This window comes from Saccostrea cucullata, unplaced genomic scaffold (genome assembly GCF_032062105.1).
Source record: "Saccostrea cucullata isolate Sc308-1 unplaced genomic scaffold, CSIRO_AGI_Scuc_v1 ctg90, whole genome shotgun sequence".
Lineage (NCBI taxonomy): Eukaryota > Metazoa > Mollusca > Bivalvia > Ostreida > Ostreidae > Saccostrea > Saccostrea cuccullata.
Genome location: NW_026940868.1, coordinates 337501 through 359840, shown reverse-complemented (window position 1 = coordinate 359840; position 22340 = coordinate 337501). Strand labels below are relative to the sequence as shown.

The 22340-nt window shown below is 35.5% G+C and overlaps 2 protein-coding genes across 3 annotated transcripts in view; one reads left to right on the top strand and one right to left on the bottom strand.

The window, feature by feature from the left end:
• Positions 1–12212, top strand: part of LOC134256519 (small ribosomal subunit protein mS29-like) — a 59921-nt gene extending 47709 nt beyond the window's left edge. Inside the window, exons 9-13 of the mRNA XM_062739173.1 lie at positions 9504–9582; positions 11390–11449; positions 11557–11649; positions 11744–11858; positions 12012–12212. Of these exons, the coding sequence (XP_062595157.1) occupies positions 9504–9582; positions 11390–11449; positions 11557–11649; positions 11744–11858; positions 12012–12097 (433 nt within the window). The 3' untranslated portion in view covers positions 12098–12212. The remainder of the gene's footprint in view (positions 1–9503; positions 9583–11389; positions 11450–11556; positions 11650–11743; positions 11859–12011) is intronic.
• The window catches only part of LOC134256523 (uncharacterized), a 17444-nt gene continuing 7285 nt past the window's right edge, over positions 12182–22340 (bottom strand). For both annotated transcript variants that reach the window (XM_062739181.1, XM_062739182.1), the window contains exons 6-7: positions 21084–21117; positions 12182–12604 (exon numbers count right to left, since the gene is read on the bottom strand). In XM_062739181.1, coding sequence (XP_062595165.1) covers positions 12287–12604; positions 21084–21117 — 352 coding nt within the window. In that variant the 3' untranslated portion in view covers positions 12182–12286. The remainder of the gene's footprint in view (positions 12605–21083; positions 21118–22340) is intronic.

Genomic DNA, 22340 nt, shown 5'->3' with positions numbered 1-22340 from the left:
CCTTCCAAGAGGTGATAATCAAGAAAATACAAAATTAGGGTGGGGTTATTAAAAAATCTTCTTAAGAACCACTGGGCCAGAAAAGCTGAAACTTATGTAGAAGAATCCTTGGGTAGTGTATATTCTAAATTGTTAAAATCATGACCCCCTGAGGTAGGGCGGGGCCACAATGGGGAATCCAAGTTTTACATAGAAATATACAGGAACAATCTTTAAAAATCTTCTTTTCAAGAAACACTAGGCCACTAGACCTCTGGGGGTAGGGCGGGGCAACAATAGGGAATCCAGGTTTTACATAGAAATATATAGGGAAAAAAGTTTAAAAATCTTCTTCTCAAGAACCACTGAGCCAGAAAAGTTGAAACTAATGTGGAAGCATCCTTGGGTAATGTAGATTCTAAATTGTTCAATTCATGACCCTGGGGGGAGGGTGGGGTCACAATAGGGAATCCAAGTTTTACATAGAAATATATAGGAAAAAAGTTTTAAAATCTTCTTCTCAAGAGCCAGAAAAGCTGAAACTTATGTGGAAGCATCCTTGGGTAGTGTATATTCTAAATTGTTCAAATCATGACCCCCAGGGGTAGGGCGGGGCCACAATAGGGAATTCAAGTTTTACATTGAAGTATATGGGAAAAAAATGTTCTTTTCAAGAACAACTGGACTAAAAAAGCTGAAACTTATGTGGAAGCATCCTAGGGTAGTGTAGATTCTAAATTGTTTGAATTTTTAGGTCACCTGAGTAAACTCAGGTGACCTATTGCTATCTGTTTTCGTCCGTCGTCGTCCGTCGTGTGTCGTGTGTTAACATTTGAACATTTTCAGCTTCTTCTCTGCAACCACTGAACCAATTTCAACCAAATTTGGCACAAAGCATCTATGGGTGAAGGGGAACAAAAATTTTGAATTTCATGATCCCTGCCCCCCTGGGGCATGAGGGGTGGGGCCAAAACCACTAAAATTAATGCAATCTTTAAAAATCTTCTTCTTTACTCCTGGACATCAAGCAGTCAAACTATTTGCATGATTGTAATCAGCATTGAGTCCTCTACCAAAATTGTGAAATTCATGGCCCTGGGGTCAGGGGTTCTAGTGCTAGGGCGGGGCTAAATAAGTATATAGTGAAAATGCATTATTTCTTTGAAAATCTTCTTCTCTGCTCCTGGGTATTAAATAAACCAACTAAGTACATAGTTATGATGAGCAAGAGTGCCTCTACCAAAATTGTGAATTTTATGGCCCCAGGGTCAGGGGTTCTGGTGTTAGGGTGGGGCTCTATTGATTATATAGTAAAAATACATGATTTCTTTGAAAATCTTCTTCTCTGCCCCTGGGTATTAAATAAACCAAGTAAGTAAATAGTTATGATGAGCAAGAGTGCCTCTACCAAAATTGTGAATTTTATGGCCCCAGGGTCAAGGGTTCTGGTGTTGGGGGGGGGGCTCTATTGATTATATAGTGAAATTACAAATTCTTTGAAAATCTTCTCTGCTCCTAGGTATTAAATAAACTAACTAAGTGCATAGTTATGATGAGCAAGAGTGCCTCTACAAAAATTGTGAATTTTATGGCCCCAGCATCAATGGTTCTGGTGGGGGGGGGGGGGGCTTTATTGTTTATAAAGTGAAAATACATGAATTCTTTGAAAATCTTCTTCTCTGCTCCTAGGTATTAAATAAACTAACTAAGTACATAGTTATAATAAGCAAGTGTTCCTCAACCAAGATTGTGAATTTTATGGCCCCAGGGTCAAGGGTTCTGGTGTGTGTGTGTGGGGGGGGGGGGGGCTCTATTGATTATATAGTGAAAATATGTGAATTCCTTGAAAATCTTCTTCTCTGCTCCTAGGTATTATATAAACTAACTAAGTGCATAGTTATGATGAGCAAGTGTGCCTCAACCAAAATTGTGAATTTAATGGCCCTATCATCAAGGGTTCTGGTGTTGGGGGTGGGGGGGGGGGGCTCTATTGATTATATAGTGAAATTACATGAATTCTTTGAAAATCTTCTTCTCTGCTCCTAGGTATTAAATAAATTAACTAAGTGCATAATGATGATGAGCAAGAGTGCCTCAACCAAAATTGTGAATTTTATGGCCCCAGGGTCAAGGGTTCTGGTGCTTGGGGGGGGGGGGGGGGGGGGTTCTATTGATCATATGGTGAAAATACATGAATTCTTTGAAAATCTTCTTCTCTGCTCCTAGGTATTAAATAAACTAACTAAGTGCATAGTTATGATGAGCAAGGGTGCCTCTACAAAAATTGTGAATTTTATGGCCCCAGCGTCAATGGTTCTGGTGGTGGGGGGGGGGGGGGGGGGGCTTTTTTGATTATAAAGTGAAAATACATGAATTCTTTGAAAATCTTCTTCTCTGCTCCTAGGTATTAAATAAACTAAGTAAGTGCATAGTCATGATGAGCAAGAATGCCTCTTCTAAAATTATGAATTTCATTGCCCCAGGGTCTGGGGTTCTGGTGTTAGGGTGGGGCTCTATTGATTATATAGTGAAAATACATTAAATCTTTGAAAATTTTCTTCTCTGTCTCTGGGTATGAAGCAGATGAACTACCTATATAGTTATGATGAGCAAGGGCCCTAATCTTGCAGAATTTTGAATTTCAAGGCCCCAGGGTCAGGGGTGGGGGGGGGGGGCTCTACTTATATACTGAAAATGAATTAATTGTTTGAAATCTGGTCCTTTGGGCCAATCTTAAAAAATTCTTTGTTTGCAGTTGCCGACCTATAATTTTTAGATTAGGCCGGTAGGTAGGCATTCTTTTTTTTGGGGGGAAAAAAAATCAGATTTTTGTTAGATAACAATTAAAAGAGGTTTTTATACATCTACTAGACATGAATAAGCTCACCTTTTGTTATAAACTACTTAATGATAAAAAACGTGTCAAAATTTGTAAACGAAACTGTTTCAATATTCTGAAAAATTGAAAAAAAAAAATCAAATTACCAAATGGCTAAAAAAAAGATTGGGTCGGTTGCATTTTCAGTGGGTCGGTAGGCAACTGCAAACAAACTTAATTTTATTTTAGGCCTTGTATTTATAAAAAATTTATTTACTTTTTGATAGGCAATTTTAAGGGTGCCTTTTAAAAATTTGTGCAACCTAGGGTCAGGGGTTTATGTCAGAGTGTTAGGGGCACTACTGATTATTGATGAATATTACTGATCAGTTGGAGTGCATTTTTGTTCCCCTACCCTGCGTATGGGTATTCAGTAACCAAGCTAAGCAACTGCTAAGTTTATTGTTATGATGATCAATGGTGCCCTTTCAAAATTGTGAATGCCATATAGCATCTGGCTTAAAACATGAATCAAATTCAATACTGTAAATCACTTTTTATTCGCGAAAACTTTATTTTCGCGTAATTACGCGAGACAATGTGCTCACGAAAATTTAATTCTCGCGTATAGTAGTATTCCTTAAGAATATATAGAGCAGTAACCACGAATCGCGAAAATTTTGTCTCGCTAATCAAGAGTCAATGACTATCTCGCGAAAATAAGGTGTCGCGAAAATTTAGTGATCTACAGTACACTGTAACTGGAAAGTTGTTGCATAATGCTCAGGTGACATATAAGGCCCGTGGGCCTCTTGTTACCCTTTAGGATTGTCAAGGTCAAGATAGGTATTACAAAGGGGGAAATCTGTTAAATGACAGAATGGCCAAAGTTGCTCAGGTGAGCGATGTGGCCCTTGGGCCTCTTGTTTAAGGAATGAAGCTTATATGAACTTTTGTGATATGATATGACATAACTTGGGGCAGTTTATGCTTTATAAACTGCGAAATGGTTTATAAAAAAGCGTAAACTGCCCCAAGTTATGTTATATCATATAACATAAGTTGAAATAAGCTTCATTCCTTATAATTTAATTTCAGTGTTGACAATGAGACAATTTTTCCTCCGAAAAAAAGGTTTCAAATTTAGCATATTTTAAACGTAATGTCAAGTGGAGTAAAACGTTTTTGACGTAACTCATTGTGACGTAGGCAAGTTATGTTTTACAAAATGGATTAAATCTTTTACCCAATCAAATGACATGTTACTACTAAAATTTAATTATTGATCAATGAACGTTTATATTTGTCTCGGTGAAAGCGTGATAATCAGACAAGTTCAATATATGCCAGATAGCTTATTTGGAAGAAATGGAACTCCACATCATATGATCTGAATTTTCTTCTTTTCTTTTCTTTCAACAATGATCTATTTTTTGCTCACCTGAGCTAAAAGCTCATATGAAAGATCACCCGTTGTCCGTCCATCCGTCTGTAAACTTTTCACATTTTCAACTTCTTCTCAAGAATCACTGGGCCAATTTTAACCAAACTTGGTACAAAGCATCCTTGGGTGAAGGGGAGTTTAAATTATAAAAATGAAGGGCCAAGTCTCCTTACAAGGGGAGATGATCAAGAAAAGGCAAAAATAGGGTGGGGTCATTAAAAAACTTCTCCTCAAGAACCACTGGGCCAGAAAAGCTGAAACTTTAGTGAAAGCATCCTTGGGTAGTGTAGATTCTAAATTATTAAAAAAAAATTGTAAGCTTATGCATCAGTACATTCTTTGGTCTTTCTATTTATTTTTTATAAAACAAATTACTCAACATATTTTCATCAAACTTCATACCATAAAACAAATGTTCATGTATGTTCCCTGGACAAGGCATTTTTGTCTTATGGATATATTTCTAGTTTGTCATTTAAAAATTCCTTGAGTAGTGTAAAAATACCGGTATTACTGTATTCAGAACATGATCTAACCAATTCAGTATGAAGACATTATCACTACATGCAGGTGTTTAGAAATAAAAATACATTAATTGGAGAAACTGACAGTAGAAAAGCTTAAAGTCATTTCATTTCTCTTTGAGTTAAGTTGTTCCTTTGACAATTTAAACATCTTAAAAGTCAGTAAAACACCCAATGTGGCAGACTGTTTGGTGTTTTAACGAGGCCCGATCTAGTTGAAAATTACGAAAACGGAATGATAAAAAATTTTAATTCTTCGAAATATACTTGTATGTTTTATGCTTAGAAAAATTAGAACGAAATTTTGTTACCTTGCCTTTATTGTAGTGAAATGGGGGCACTGTCAAGATATGGACCATTTTTCGTGTTTTTATACACAATTACATACTAAAAGTCTTCAATAAACAAAGAAATTCATAAATAAAAAAAAATACATGATGAAATTCTTTGTTTTTCACATATATCATGCAATTTTCATTCTTCTTATAAAAAATGAAAAGAAAACGGGAGGTAGCCTTTATTGCAGTGAAAAGGGGGCATGTCAAAATACAAAATTTGGATTTATTCTATCCAACTACGTATTTTGTAGGTCGCAATGGGTTTACATAACACCAACACACGATTGCAATACTGTATTAGTTTCTAAAAAATAAATAATTCTTATATTATGAAATAATTTTCTCGCCATGCTTTATTTTTCTCTTAACACGCGACATTGTTTTACATTGAAAAAAAGGGGTAGAGGGAGGAGGAGGGGGGGGGGGGGGGGGGGGTAAAGGCGACAAATTGCGATTTTTACTAATATCATGTAATATATAGAAAAATAAAATATTTCGGGGGTTTAATTTAAATGATTTATAGACTTATTTTATTTTAAAAAAAACTGAAGATAATCCATGCATATTTAAGTCCGCAATAAAAAGAGTGTGTATTTAAACACTTCAACATGTTCGAAGAGAAAGACTAAAATCGTTTACTTTTAGTTGCAGTGTTTGTTTTTTTTTAACTCACAAATTGAAATAAAACAGGATAAAATTAATGAATCTGTACCAAAAAATTGATCCCTCAAAAATAACTAGGTTCCAAAGTTGTTTATTAATTCAAATATTAAAAAAAATAATAGAAATATAATGCCAACTTTTAATGCATAGTCTATAAAGCTACCAGGTAAGCAAGATCGGCGAAACATTTTAGCGCAATTTGACGTCATTTTAATTGTGACGTTATTGTGTTCAATTGTGACGGCAGTCAAGGGTATTGTGACGTGCCTGAGTCGACGCTGCGTTAAAACGTATGCGCAGATCAAGTAGATCGGGCCTCGTTAAGTTCTGTTCATAGCGTGTATTGCATCTATCTATCTGTGTGTTATGTCTTGTTCATAAACTTATGGACTCAAGAATTACTGGATCATTATGGCAGCAACCATATACTGGCAGATCAACAACATGGTTTCAGATTATGAAGATCATGTGAGTCACAGTTATTGATTACAGTGGACAAGGTGACCAAGTAACTGGAACTTGGAGACATAGTGCTGTTAGATTTTTCAAAGGCCTTTGACAAAGTGTTACATCAACGACTCCTACACAAACTGCACTTTCATGGCGTCAAAGGAAAAACAACTGGGTCAAGGACTTGCTGGCAAATCAGACACAGCAAGTCACCTTTGAGGATCAATCCTCTACCAGAGCTGATGTCATTTAGGGGTCCCCTAGGGGACTGTAATGGGATCATTACATTGTCTCACCTATTGTATCAATGACTTGCCCGAGCATACTTCATTAAATGTGAAATTATTTGCTGATGACTATCTGCTCTATTGAAAAATCAACTCCCTAGCAGATGTCGGCCAACTCTCCAACTCAAGCTAGATTTGAAGTCAGACATTAGAGAAATGAGAGTGGCATATGGAATTCTACCCCCAGAAATGTACGGTCATTCATATCTCCAGGAAACAATAACACATAAACAACAAATACTTCCTCCTCAACAGTGAAAAATACTTATGTGTTACTATAAACAACAAGCTAAATTGGACGAAACACATAATTATGCAATATCCAAGCCAAATCATGCAAGATCCTAGGCTTTCTACGCTGCAACCTACAGGATGTAGAGCTGATGTCACATCTACTGCTTACAGTACAATGGTCAGACCCACCTTGGGGTATGCAGGAACAGTAAGGGGTGCTTAGCAACAGACCCAAATACTAATGCTGGAGAGTTTTCAGAAGAGAGCAGTGAGGTTTGTGAAGGGCAATTATTATGAGAGAACACCAGGCTGTGTAACATCCATGATAGAGGAACTACATTGGGTCATGATTGGGAGCCCCTTCAGATATGCTTATCATGATATATAAGATCAGCAACATCATAATCAATATCCCAGCAACATCATACTAAACACTAGCTTTAGGACTGAAGCTCTCTGCTTGAGAAAATTTGGACAGATAAAACAGAGAGCTACAGATCTATGCGTTGTAAAAACCGTTGATTTACGCCACCCATTTTTTGTCGCCTAATCAGGTATTTCAGGTATTATTTCTTGTAGTTTATGTTTTTTACGCTCTTAGAATGGTATCTGATAATTAATCATATATTTTACTCAAATTATTGATACTTTATTTATCTTTCAATGGTCCGAAACAGTCCCCTATAGATTTGGAATGTCGGTTTAATTGATTCCCTTTTTTATGTCCACTTCCACAAACGGCCCTTCTTGAACAGTTGAAAGGTAAATAATTATACATTTTTGAATAGGAGTTAAATGTATGATTAATTATCATATATCATTTATAAAGCTGGAAAAAACATAAAATATAAGAAATAATACCTGAAGTGTGCGACAAAAAATTGGCGGTGTAAATCGAAGGTTTTTGTAACCCATGGATCTGTAGCTCTCTGCTTCTCAAGCAGAGAGCTACAGTTCTGCAGCTAACTTAACACCAGGGGATAATTGGACAAGGGGCAGCAAATACCCTCAGCCACAAGCATATTGAGATTTGTATAAGTTTTTCACACTACCCCCGGGGGTCATGATTTGAACAAATGTGAATCTCCACTACCTAAGGATGATTACACATGAGTTTCATCTTTCCTGGCCCAGTGGTTCTTGAGATGAAGATTTTTAAAAGATGTCATCAATTTTTCATTAATTCATATATTATATCCCTTTTGAAGAGGGGTGGGGCCAAAACCACTAAAATTAATGCAGTCTTTAAAAATCTTCTTCTTTTCTCCTGGACATCAAGCAGTCGGACTGTATGACTGATTTACCTAGCATTGATTCCTCTACCAAAATTGTGAAAATTCATGGCCCTGGGGTCAGGGGTTCTAGTGGTAGGGCGGGGCTAAATAGATTATGTAGTGAAAATGCATTATATCTTTGAAAATCTTCTTCTCTGCTCCTGTGCATTTAATAAACTAAATAAGTACATAATTATGATGAATATGGCTGCCTCTTCCAAAATTTTGAATTTCATGGCCCCAGGATCAGGGTTTCTTAGGTGCAAGGGTGGGGCTATATAAATTATATAGTGAAAATGCATTATTTCTTTCAAAATCTTCTTCTTTGCTCCTGGGTATGTAATAAACAAACCAAATACATACTTATGTTGAATAAGGCTGCCTCTTTCAAAATTATGAATTTCATGGTCACGGGGTCAGAGGTCCTGGTGTTAGGGCGGGGCTATATTAATTAATAAAGTGAAAATGCATAAATTCTTTGAAAATCTTCTTCTCTGCTCCTGGGTATTAAACAAACTAATCAAGTACATAGTTATGTTGAATAAGAGTGCCTCTTCCAAAATTGTGAATTTCATATGGCCTCAGGATCAGGGTTTCTGGGGTTAGGGTAGGCCTCTATTGATTATATAGTGAAAATACATTAATTCATTAAAAATCTTCTACTCTGCTCCTGAGTATTAAACCAATGAATTATGTACATAGTTATGATTAGGAAGGATGCCTCTTCCAGATTTGTGAATTTCAGGGCCCCAGTGTCAGGGGTTTTGGTATTTGGGCAGGGCTCTAATGATTATATAGTGAAATTGCATGAATTCTTTGAAAACCTTTTCCATTGCTCCTGGGTATTATGGCAATGTTCTAAGTACATATTAATGATGATGAAAGGTGCCTCTTCCAAAATGGTGAATTTCAGGGCCCATGGGTCAGGGTACTTGGGGTGGGGGTGGGGGTTATATAGTCTGAAAATAAATTAATGCTTTGAAATCTGCTTTTTGGTATTAATCAACCTATGATGATGAAATAAAATTTATGATAAAATTTCCAGAATTTTGAAATATGTGCCCCCAGGGTCAGAGGTTCCTATGGGGTGTGGTGCACAACTGGTTATAAAGTGGAAATGTATTTTCTCTTTGTTACTCTGATCTACGTCTGGGTATTAAATGACCAAAGTAAGCAAGCTAAGTGTATAGTTATGATAAGCAATAGTGCCTCTTTCAAAATTTTGAATTTTATGGCCTTTGATTTAAAACACAAACCAATTCAATTGTTGGAAAGTTTTTACATGATACTCAGGTGACCTATAAGGCCCTTGGGCCTCTTATTTTATCTGTTGGTATAGTGCTTGTCCAAAGGTAAATGGACCTGAGTTCAAATACTGAGCTGAAGCATGCAATTTCTTTCATCATATATAAATGATATTAATCAACAATGTTATATATCCTCATTAGATTGTAAATCAAAAAATAAGACAGCATTTGCAAATTTCTTTCAGAATAAAACTGTTGATTACTGTTCGGGGTATTAATGCATTTTGGATGACAACTGGTCAGAGGAAGGAAAAAGTTAAAAAGGTCAGTGGTTTTTTTGTTTGTTCTTTTGGCTGCCTTAATTTTTTATTTTTTATGTCCCATTCAATTAAGTTGGAGCTATACAGGACTTAGAATTCCAACTGTGTGCACATTCAATTGTAAACATATTTTAAGTTTATCTAAAACTTTTTATTTTTTGCTCACCTGAGCTGAAAGCTCAAGTGATCTTTCCTGATCACATTTTGTCCATCTGTCTGTAAATTTGTTTCATTGCCAACTTCTTCCCCAGAACCATTAGGCCAATTTTAATCTAATTTGCTACATAATATTTTTGGGTAAAGGGCAAGTTTGTCTAAATGAAGGTGATGCCCTCATTCAATGGGAGATTATTAAAAAAATAGTGAAAATTTGATGGCTTGTTTTAAAATTCTGCTGAAGAAGCATGATGCCAGGAAAGATGAAACTTATTGGAAAACATCCACAGGTAGTGTAGATTCAAGTTTGTTCAAATCATGACCCCCCAGGGATGGGGTGGAGCCACAATGAACGATCAAAGTTTTACACAGAAATATAGGAAAATAACAGGAATATAGGGGTAGGGCCATAATACAATGCAAGTTAAAACTTCAAGGGTAAAAAAGCCAATTAGTCAAAGAAATATGCAAGCATCCTTAGTGTAGATTCAATTTTGTTCAAATCATCCCCCTCTCACCTTTAAGGGTAGGTGGGGACCTCCTATAGATTTAAAATTTTTAATACTGAACTGATTTCTGCTTTTTTCCTTGCCACAGTGCTTCGGTGAGTGATATGGCCCATGGGTCTTTTGTTTTTAATTCAACCTGACAGTCACAGGGGCCGATAACATACTATATTTAATTTTTTTGTAATCAATATGGTACAAAATGGAAAAGGGAACCACCGTCAGCACATATGCTGATCTTGGAAATATTTCCTATTTCCTATTTCAAAAAAATACCTGCAGCCAATAAAATAATAACTATAGAATTAAACTACAATATACATTTATTGACTGAGTTCTCGGGCAATGTGCATTTTGTCGGACCCAAGAACCAAACTGTCTGCCTGAGGCCTTTAGGGGGCCACAAAAGGTATAACAAGAGGGGAAATCTGGTAAAGAACTTCATCACCACAGTTACTCAGGTGATCGATGTGGCCCATGGGCCTCTTGTTGTGTATAAAGTGATACGTAGAATCTTATATAGTATGTTACTGGCCCCTGTGCTGACAGTGAAGTGGTTTGAGTGATGTGCAATGTGCCTTGGATGCTATCTGGTTAGAGCACCTGACTAGTAATACAAGGATACTTGATTCATTGTCCAGCTGGTGTGTGAAGGTCCTTCCAGGGGATAAAGACTGCATGTCTTCCAAGGCAAAGAGTATCCTTGGTTAAAGGGGATTCAAGTTTATTCAGTTGAAGGGCATTGTCCTCTAAAAATGGGAGATAATCAAGAAGAGGCAAAGATATGGTGGATATCATAAAAATTTATCTTCTAGAGAACCATTTAACCACAAAGGAACAATTTTTTTTTGTGAAGCCCTCTTTAAAATCTGTAGATTTAAGTTTATTTTAAATCTTGGTCCCTTTTGGTACCTTGGAACCTTTAATAGGAAGTTTTCAGATTTAAAGAATGGATTGCATACTAGGTAAAAGATCTTTTGTTAATCATCTTAGTGATTAGTGACATTTAAAAAGACATTGATCATCAAGAAGATTTAAGATTGTTTAAATTTTGTTTTGATAGTCCTCAGACCTGGTGATCTGATTTTGATCATACTGATTTTGAACCTTAACATGATTATTAAATAAGATCATCTTTCTCTCTTTCAGATTCATGCTCAACAGTTGAGTCTAGTCAAACAGTTCTCAGACCTCTTACAATCAGATACTGTATGTTTGTGTTCTGTTGCTTATATTGCAATTTCTTGAGAGATCATATCAAAATGTTGACAATTATACAATCACATTAATTAATGATTTTTTTCTGCCCATTTCAGAAAAATGCAGTTGCTCTTTGCTCTGTGGAAAGCTGGTTACGACATGTTAGTGATAGAGATCCATATCTGCCAACAGATTTGCTTGGCAAAGAGGTATTTATCAATCCATACTTTATAGATTATATTCCACATTCCAAAATCTAACACAAGAAAAATTCATTCTTCATGGTGACTGTGTTTATTTCAGGGTATTGACTTCTTAGAGCCTTTCATACCAGTTGAGGTTCCTAAATACAATGAAGAGGAAATTCAGAAAGTAATGGATTATTATGAAGACAGAAGATGGATTCAACTTCCAGAAGGTATAAAATAGTGTGATCAATGTCTCCTTTGTTTTATATCTAATACGGATTTTATCTAACCACAATGATGTGGATTGGATTAATCTATCAACAAGAGTTTAAGCTACAGTTGATTTATAAAGGTAAATATTAATGTACTGCATTTTTTTTCAGCAAAAACTCCCAACGGAAGAAAACAGATAACCTATTTAAGTGGATATAACCCTTATAAACTGTACAAAGTGTGTGTGCCTTTGTAGATCAGATATGACAAACATTCATAATCATTGTACAAGTATAGAAACTGTATTGATTTTAAAATAAGCCAAATGAAAATAAGCTAAAATACCTAAAAAATAAAATTTATTTTCTTAATCTTTTGTTGGTGAGTGAAATTAGAACAAGTTGTGGGGTGTTTGGCTGCCCTACAGTGTGTTTTGTGTTGGTGATCACTGTTCAGGCAGATGACCATCTTGAGGGAGGGACCACCAGGATTGGGATTTCCATCGTCTGTGGACCGTCTCCTCCACAATGTCCCAAGATTCCACTAAAACTGGTTCTGATCGACAGCTGGTGTCTGAGGAAGTGTTCTGATTTAAATGTTCTGTTTCGGATGATTTCATAGAAATGTCATTTTGTTCAAACAATTTGAATTTCAGCATTCTGTCAAGTTCCCTGGGAGGTGATGTTAGGGTCTTCTTTAATGTTGATTTGTGAACCATTTTTCCATAGTTTGATAAATTCACCTTCTTTTGAGACCCAGAATGCTAAAAATGAAAATTGAGACAAGTTCTAAATAAAGTTCTAAATACTTTTGGTGCAAGTTTAATCTATTAAGTGAATAGATGAATAATGCAGCGTTTATCTTTTTTATGTAAATGTATTTTAAATTTTGAAATAAACAAGATGTGTTTGTGAAACACTATGCGCTCGGAGGCAACAAAATTTGAAATAGCTATTTTTTAACATATAGGTAACAATCAAGGTCACAAGTTCATTGACCTTGGCGTCATTTGAAAGAACTTAGTGGAGTACGCATATCAAATATGAAGTCTCAATCTCTCAAGGTATAAAAGTTATGGTGAAGGTTCAAAAAAGCTATATTTAGTACATGTGTCACAGTCAAGGTCACAAGGTCATTGACCTTTGTGTCATTTTAAAGAGCTTTACTAGTGGAGTACGCATACCAAATATAAAGTCTCTATCCTTCATGGTTCAAAAGTTATGGCGAAGGTTAAAGTTTACATACAAAAAAGATATTTTTAGCATATAGGTCACAGTCAAGGTCACAGGGTCATTGACCTTTGTTTCATTTGAAAGAGTTTCATTAGTGGAGTATCCATACCAAATAGGAAGTTTCTGTCTTTCATGATTCAAAAGTTATGGTGAAGGTTAAAGTTTGCAGACAAACAAACAAACAGACAGACAGACAGACAGGACAAAAACAATATATGCCTTGGATCTATCGATCCGGGCGCATAAAAATATTTTGGCAAAACCTATTACTTTCAACAAATATAGCATAAATAGCAAAGTCGGACAGACTGGTTCAAGACCCAGGGACATTCAATAAACTATATATACTCATACGTTTAGGTGCTGCTCAGCTGAAAATAAATGAACCACCATGAGTCTGTCTTGCCCAATAATTTACTTGGTTAATAAAGAACAATATACATGTATACTTGACTTTGTTTCCAATCTTAGGCCAGCATTTTTTTATTTTTAGGTTTACAAACCCGCCGCTCAAGTTTTTGCATTTTCAGAAAAAAAATAAAATTGAGAAAAACAGAATTTTTTCTTTCCTATGTCAAATTTGAGTCGGGATCGAGATTTCAAATTTACGAACTCGTACTTCCGGTTTTAAATGAACATGGCGGGTAATGAAGGGAGATTTGTGTCAAGTCCATAGCAGCACTAAAGCTTGATTTAATGTAAATATTTATCGGTAGGAGTGCCATTCAAAACGTTTCACCCGTTCAGAGAACAATAAAATGCTGACGACTTTGTTGCAAAGTGACATGTTGGTGAGATAATTATGTATCCGTATTCAAAAGTAACTGGGTCTGTAATTGTAAATTATTTTCCTCCCACAGGTTTAAAATTGCCCATGGTAGCTATTGTCAGAGACATTGTTTATGTTTCTGTCATAGCTTACAGTCTTAGCATCATTCTTCAGAAAAGGGTCGCTTATGCATCAGATGTAATGAATAAAACTATGGGAGAAGTTAAATCCATTTGAGGAAGAAATAAACAATAGCCTAAAGAAATGAAATATTTCAACTATTTAAAAACAAGAATATACAAATATATACAGGCATATAGTATCGTTTATGGTGGCCAGAAAAATTATTTTACACTTAATTGAAAAAAATTCCACCCTACTCCTCAATACTCCTTGGGAATACTCCCTGTCTGTTTTATGAAAGGAATTATTACTTTTATAGGTCTAGAGTAAATTAATATTTTAGATTAATTTCTACCTAACACACATTAAAAACAAAAATGAAGATATATTAAAAGAGATTTTAAAAATTGATTTTTTGTTTTAAAAAATCTGTATTTTGTCCAACATCAAAAGATTTATATCACTGCCCCCAACTGGTAGATGATGAAATAAACAATTAAAGGTTATATTTTCCCCTTTGTAACCCTTATGTGTCCAGTGGCAAGAAGCCTGTTAGGAGAGCATAAAAAAAGAAGCAAAAATTAATGTAGAAAAGTCGATAATGTATCCAAAATATAATTTTATTTTTTTTTTTATTTCCTCCTCCTACAGGACTTTTTCATTCTGATGTTCGTAAACCTAAAAATAAAAAAATGCTGGCCTTATGTGATATTAAATGGTATCATTCATGTTAATCTAAATTAAGTCTGCATTTTTTTTTTGTGACAGCAAAATGGATTTACAGCCTTTTTAGCTCACCTGAGCCAAAGGCTCAAGTGAGCTTTTCTGATCAAAATTTGTCCGTTGTCTGTCGTCGTTGGCGTCGTTGTCGTCGTTGTCGTAAACTTTTCACATTTTCATCTTCTTCTCAAGAACCACTGGGCCAATTTCAACCAAACTTGCTACAAAGTATCCTTGGGTAAAGGGGATTCAAGTTTGTTCAAATGAAGGGCCACGCCCTTTTCCAAGGGGAGATAATTATGAATTAGAGAAAAATTAATGGCATTTTAAAAAAATCTTCTTCTCAAGAACCACTGGTCCCGGAAGGATGAAACTCATGTAGAATCATCCTCAGGTAGTGTAGATTCAAGTTTGTTCAAATCATGACCCCTGGGGATAGGGTGGGGCCAAAATGGCCGATCAAAGTTTTACATAGGAATATATAGGAAAAATCTTTAAAAATCTTCTTCTCAAGAACCACTGGGCCAGGAAAGATGAAACTCATATAGAATCATCCTCAGGTAGTGTAGATTCAAGTTTATTCAAATCATGACCCCTGGGGGTAGGGTGGGGCCAAAATGGCCGATCAAAGTTTTACATAGCAATATATAGGAAAAATCTTTAAAAATCTTCTTCTCAAGAACCACTGGGCCAGGAAAGATGAAACTCATGTGGAATCATCCTCAGGTAGTGTAGATTCAAATTTGTTCAAATCATGACCCCTGGGGTTAGGGTGGGGCCAAAATGGCCGATCAAAGTTTTACATAGCAATATATAGGAAAAATCTTAAAAAATCTTCTTCTCAACAACCACTGGGCCAGGAAATATGAAACTCATATGGAATCATCCTCAGGTGGTGTAGATTCAAGTTTATTCATATCATGACCCCTGGGGTTAGGATGCGGCCAAAATGGCCGATCAAAGTTTTACAGAGCAATATATAGGAAAAATCTTCTTCTCAAGAACCACTGGACCAGGAAAGATGAAACTCATGTGGAATCATCCTCAGGTTAGTGTAGACTCAATTTTGTTCAAATCATGACCCTGGGGGGTATGGTGGGGCCAAAATGGCCGATCAATTTTTACATAGGAATATATAGGAAAAATCTTCTTCTCAAGAACCATTGAGACAGGAAAGATGAAACTTCTGTGGAATCATCCCTAGGTAGTGTAGATTCAAGTTTGTTGAAATCATGACCCCCGGCGGTAGCATGGGGCCATAATGGCCGATAAAAGTTTTACATAGGAATATCTAGGGAGAGTTACTTTTTAAATCTTCTTTTCAAGTACTTTAAAGCCATGCTTAGTAATATTTATAAGGAATCATCCTCAGGTAGTGTAGATTGAAGTTTGTTCTAATCATGACCCCCCCGGGGGGTTAAAATTCAAGCCCCCCCCCCCCCCCCTTGGTAAACTTTCAGTTCTGATCTGATGTGTGCTTTTTCTTAGCCAATTGCTCAGGTGAGCAATGTGGCCCCTGGGCCTCTTGTTTAGGCAATTCCATCTTCCTGTTGATAGGTTTTTGAAAAAAAAAAGAAAAAATCAAAATTCAAACTCAATAGAAAAATTCCATTTGCAAATTTTAAATAGGTTTTCAACAATATTCACAATTCAAATATGTTTATAAAGAACCAATTATTTTGGAACTTTCAGCTTCAAAATTATATATTTGAACAAGTTTTTCTATAATTATGCCCCCGTAAACAAAGTTTCGGGGGTATATAGTTTTTGTCGTGTCCGTCCGTCTGTCCAGTGTCTCTCTGTCTGTCTGTTTATGTATAATTATGCACCCGTAAACGAAGTATCAGGGGTATATAGACTGTCTCTCTGTCTCTCTGTTTGTCTGCAAAAACTTTAACCTTGCCCATAACTTTTGATTTCGTGGAGCTATGACTTTCATATTTCACGTGTATTCCTTGTGACAGGACCTTTCTTTGAGTACCACCAGATTTGACCTTTTGACCTTGGAGTGTGACCCACTTTTACACAAAAATTCCAAACTTTTACTTTGGTCATATCTTTTGAACAGTAGATACCAGGACATTTATACTTCACATATGTATTTCTTGTTGAAAGACCTATCATTGGATACCAACAACCTTGACCTTTTGACCTTGACCTGTGAGATTTCCGTACTTGTGAAAAAGCTTTAACCTTTGCCATTACTTCTGAACTGTAAGGGGTAGGGCTTTCGTATTTCACATATAAAATCCTTGTGAAGAGCCCCTTCATTGGATACCAAGAACTTTGACCCTTTGACCTTGACCTTTGACTTTGACCTACTTTTAAAAAGCAGACCTTGACCAAAACTTTTAAAGGGTTAAAGCTAGTGCTTTCATACTTTACATATTTAATCTTTGTGACAAGACCTTTCATTTGATAGCAAGACCCTTGACCCTTTGATATTGACCTTACAGTTTGACCTACTTTAAAAATTGTTTAACCTTGGCCTTAAATTCTGAACAGTTAAGGCTAGGGGTCCCATACTTAAGACCCTTGACATTGACCTTGGAGTTTGACCTACTTTTAAAAATTTTTAACCTTGGCCATAACTTCTGAATGGTTAGGGCTAGGGCTTCCATATTTTACATATGTATTTTTTGTGGCAAAACCTTTCATTGGATACCAATGACCTTGACGATTTCCTTATTTATGAAAAAATTAACCTTGGCCTACTTTAATATTTCACAATTGTATTTCCAGTGTGATTACTCCACTTTTGTTACTGTTTTATTAAAATTGCATTTAAGAAAAGTTAAGTCTTTGCTATGAAATTGCCATACGGGGGCATCAGTGTTTCACAAACACATCTTATTTTTAAAATGCTGTTCATTATAAATATATGATTTTTTTTATGCTGAATTCACTTCATTAAAAATATATGATTTTTAGCTCACCTCAACGAAGTTGGGGGAGCTTATGTAATACCCTCGGCGTCGGCGTCGGTGTCGGCGTCGGCGTCCCGGGTTAAGGTTAAGTTTTTTGGAGCAGTTTTCTTTTTAAGTACTTCTATGTCCTATATTGATTAGACATGCATGGAAGATGTTTCTAATGTGTTTCATTGTACCAGTCAAAGTTTCAGATGCTGCAATTTCAGCAAAGGAATGACCAGGTTAATGTTTTTGGAGCAGGTTAACATTTTTGGTGCAGTTTTTGGTGTAGGTCTCATTTTCGAGTAACTATATAAGCCCTATGTTGACCAAACTTGCATGGATGATACATTTAAGGATGTACACTACCAGACTTGCTTCGGATGCTGAATCTGACCTACATTTTCCGGTTGAGTGAACAGGTTAATGTTTTTGGTGCAGGTTTCATCTCTAAGTAACTATAAGCCCTATGTTGACCAAACTTGCATGGATGATACATCTAAAGATGTACACTACCAGACTTGCTTCGGATGCTGAATCTGACCTACATTTTCCGGTTGAGTGAACAGGTAAATGTTTTTGGTGCAGGTCTTATCTCCAAGTCTCCAAGTCTCCAAGTAACTATAAGCCCTGCTTGGACCAAACTTGCATGGATGATACATCTAAAGATGTACACTACCAGACTTGCTTCGGATGCTGACTCTGACCTACATTTTCTAGTTGAGTGAACAGGTTAATGTTTTTGGTGCAGGTCTTATCTCCAAGTAACTATAAGCCCTATGTTGACCAAACTTGCATGTATGATACATCTAAGAATGCACATTACTAGGCTTGCTTCGGATGCTGAATCTGACCTATATTTTCAGGTTGAGTGAACAGGTTAATGTTTTTGGTGTAGGTTTCATTTCCAAGATACTATGAGCCCTATAATGACCAAACTTGCATGGATGGTACATCTTAGGATGCATACTACTAGATGTGCTTCGGATGCTGAATGTGACCTACATTTTCCGGTTGAGTGAACAAGTCAATGTTTTTGGTGCAGGTTTCATCTCCAAGTAACTATAAGCCCTATGTTGACCAAACTTGCATGGATGATACATCTAAGGATGCGTATTACCAGGCCTGCCTCAGATGCTGAATGTGACCTACATTTTCCAGTTGAGTGATTAGGTTAAAGTTTTTGGTACAGGTTTCATTTCCAAGATACTATGAGCCCTATAATGACCAAACTTGTATGGACGATACATCTAAGGTTGCATTCTACCAGGCTTGCTTCGGATGCTGAATCTGACCTACATTTTTTTGGATGAGTGAAGAGGTTAAATTTTCATGCAAGTTTCATTTCTAAGTAACTATTAGCCCTATGTTGTTCAAACTTGCATGGATGATAAATCTTAGGATGCACACTAATGGATTTGCTCTAGATGCTGAATTCAACATACATCTTTCAGATAATGTACCAGGTAAAAGTTATGGGTGCAGTTCTATTACCAAGAAACTATAAGGCTTATATAAACCAAACTTGCCCAAATGATGCATCAAGGGATGAAAACTCTCAAACTTGCTACAGATGCTGGATTTTAATCACATTTTTGTGACAAAGAACTAGTTTGAAGTTTTTATATAGGTCTATTCCAAAGTATTAGATCAAAATTGCATAAATTCTACACTTTTTGTTGGGTTATTGTGTGACTTTGCCTTACTTAAAGACAACATTCGTTGAGGTGAGCTCTGTAATCTCTGATTACCTATGTTTTTATGCTGAATTCACTTCTGTTTCACTATACAGTAAAACTCGTTTAGTACGTACACGGATATAGCGAAGTTATCTTTGATCCCCATCTTTCCAAATTTAATAAATTACTTATACAGATATAACGAATTACAGATATAGCGAAGTAATTTCATAGGTCCCATTTTTGCCTGAGAAAATTCGGACAGATAAAGCAGAGAACTACAGATCCATGCATTGTATAAACCGATCTAGCCACCGACTTTTTGTCGCTCACTTTAGGTATACTTTCTTGTAGTTTATCTTTTTTTACGCTCTTAGAATGGTATCTGATAATTAATCATATATTTTACTCCAATTATTGATACGTTATTCACCTTTCAACAGTCCGAAACAGTCCTCTCTGGATTTGGAATTTCGGTTTAAAAGATACCCATTTTTACATCCATTTCCATAAACAGCCCTTCTTGAACCGTTGAAAGGTAGATAAACCTGATGGAATAGGAGTTAAATGTATGGTTAATTATTGGATATCATTTATAAAGCTGGGGAAAACATACAATATATGAAATAATACCTGGAGTGAGCGACAAAAAAATTGGCAGCATAAATCGAAGGTTTTTACATTACAACGCATGGATCTGTAGCTTTCAGGCAGAGAGCTAGAGTTCTGCAGCTATAGGTCCCAGTGACTTCGTTATAAACGAGTTTACTGTTATTGTACTTAATTAGCTCTACTGATCAGAGACCAGTAGAGCTATGCTATAGTAAAGTGGATGTCATCTGTTATTCTGTCTGTCTTTAAACATTTTTAATGCTATTCCTTCTAGAGTTTAAGGTCATACGCAACGTAGTTTGAACTTTATTGGGTTCTTCCCTGGAGTTGAAGAGTTCCACTAAACGAAGGACCTGTGTGCAATACTTTTAATGTCTATATATGGTTTTATACACCTCTTCTAAAACAATTTTTGATGAAAAAAAATTTGGAATTTATGTTTGGTAATTTTTGTACATTTTTCTTTGAAAAATGCAAAAATTTTCACAATTTGATATCTTTTCAAAACCCCTGGTAACGCATGCTGATTTTTTGTCTAAGAACATGTAATGGTATTATAGGTTTAAATTTAGAATACTAGTATCTTGAAAAATTATCAGTAGGTAACGTACCTTGCGTATGTCCTTAAGTTTTTTTTTTTGATATATCTTGGCACACAAGTAGACTACACTAAGATTCATCATTCTGTTTATCAGTTTTTGATAAACAGTGTTGACATGGTTACTATAAATAGAAACTTCTGAGAAATACTTTCAAAACGCTGCTCCTCCAGTTTTAGTTTCATTGCAATCTAGCCACAAAAAAGAGACAAACTCAAGCTTCATTATTCTATGTATTGCTGTTGAAAAGTTTTAAGTCCAACTGCTACTTTTCTCCTCATTTGTTTAAAATAAAAACCAGTAGAGCTACAGTCTAGAATGAGACTTCTGGTTCATTAAAATTCCAAGGGAGGAAATACCTTAAACAAAAGATTTGCATAAACTAGGTAGGAAAATATTGAGTACATGTGTATATGCTTTCTAAGTTCTTCCGTTGTAAATCTATGAAATAATATTGCAGCTGTTGCAGAAAAATTACATGTATATATTTTTTTGATAATGAACAGCTGCAAAGTTGGTTACTGTACTAACAAAAAAAACTATGCCATTGTATTGTGTATATTTACATCTGTATAAATAATCATAAAACATACTTTTACCTTATGGAACCCAGCAACATCACTATCAGGAATACTATAAATAAAGTATTAAATATATTTATTAAAGGTACAGATAAGACCGCGGAACATTAACTGGCAAAATTGGAAATATACAGCTTACGTCATTTCTATCTGTTACAATCAAATCATTCAGTGATAGACACTGAAATGGGCGAGTACAATTCGACGCGGACGTGGGGAAAACATCGGATTGAAATTGCAGATCAAAATTCATTTTCAATCCACCTAAGCTACGCTAGAAGGCACATTATTACTGATTGACCCAAAAGACAAATAATTTCAATTTTGGTACAGTTTGAATTTTTTTTGTCCAGTGTTTTAAACAGATTAATATTTAAGGGATAAATATTTCATTTCTGTTTGGTAAATAAGTATATGTATATGTTTGTGTTGATTTGAACATATTTTATTGCACAAAATATATACAATGGGATTGGGCACAAGTTCTAAAAAATTAAATCGCCCTCTCCCTACATGAGATATTATAACAGGATGAATTAGAAGTGTTCAACAGTTTGTACAAAATGAATAACAAGTAAATTAAATAAACTCTCATTGTGGACATATATAGACTGCTACATTATTGTTTATACAAATAGTTTTAAAAAAATGTGAACAATCAGTTAAATCTACCAGAATGCTGAATATAAGAATGTACAATAGAAAATAGATATTCATTTTCAGCAATACTGAGTGATGTATCCCCCCAGAGTAAAGTGTTGGGGGGGATTTTTAAATAATAAAGTTGTCCAACAGTTTTCAGTGAGAATAAGTATAAAATGCACTCTTATAATCCTAGAATAAAATATATTGTCATGTTAAGCCATGATCTGACTCGACAATTTTTTACCCCCCTGTGGCAACGCACTTTGAAACCAGAAGTCTCTGTCGAGACTGTAGCTCTACTGGTTTGTACTTATAACAAAGGATGAGAAAAGAAGCCATTGCCATCAGACCAAAACTGTAGAAGGAGTAGCGTTTTAAAGGAATTTCAGACATTTCTATTTTTAGTAACCATGGCAACACCGTTCATAAAAAACTGGTGCACTATTTTATGTATCTTTGTGTAGTCTACTTGTGTGCAATGTTATATCGATATCAGATCAAAATTGTAAGAGAAGTAGCGTTTTAAAGGAATTTCACAGAAAATTCTATTTTTAGTAACCATGGCAACACCGTTCATCGAAATCAAAAATCAATGCACTATTTTATGTATTTTAGTGTAATCTACTTGTG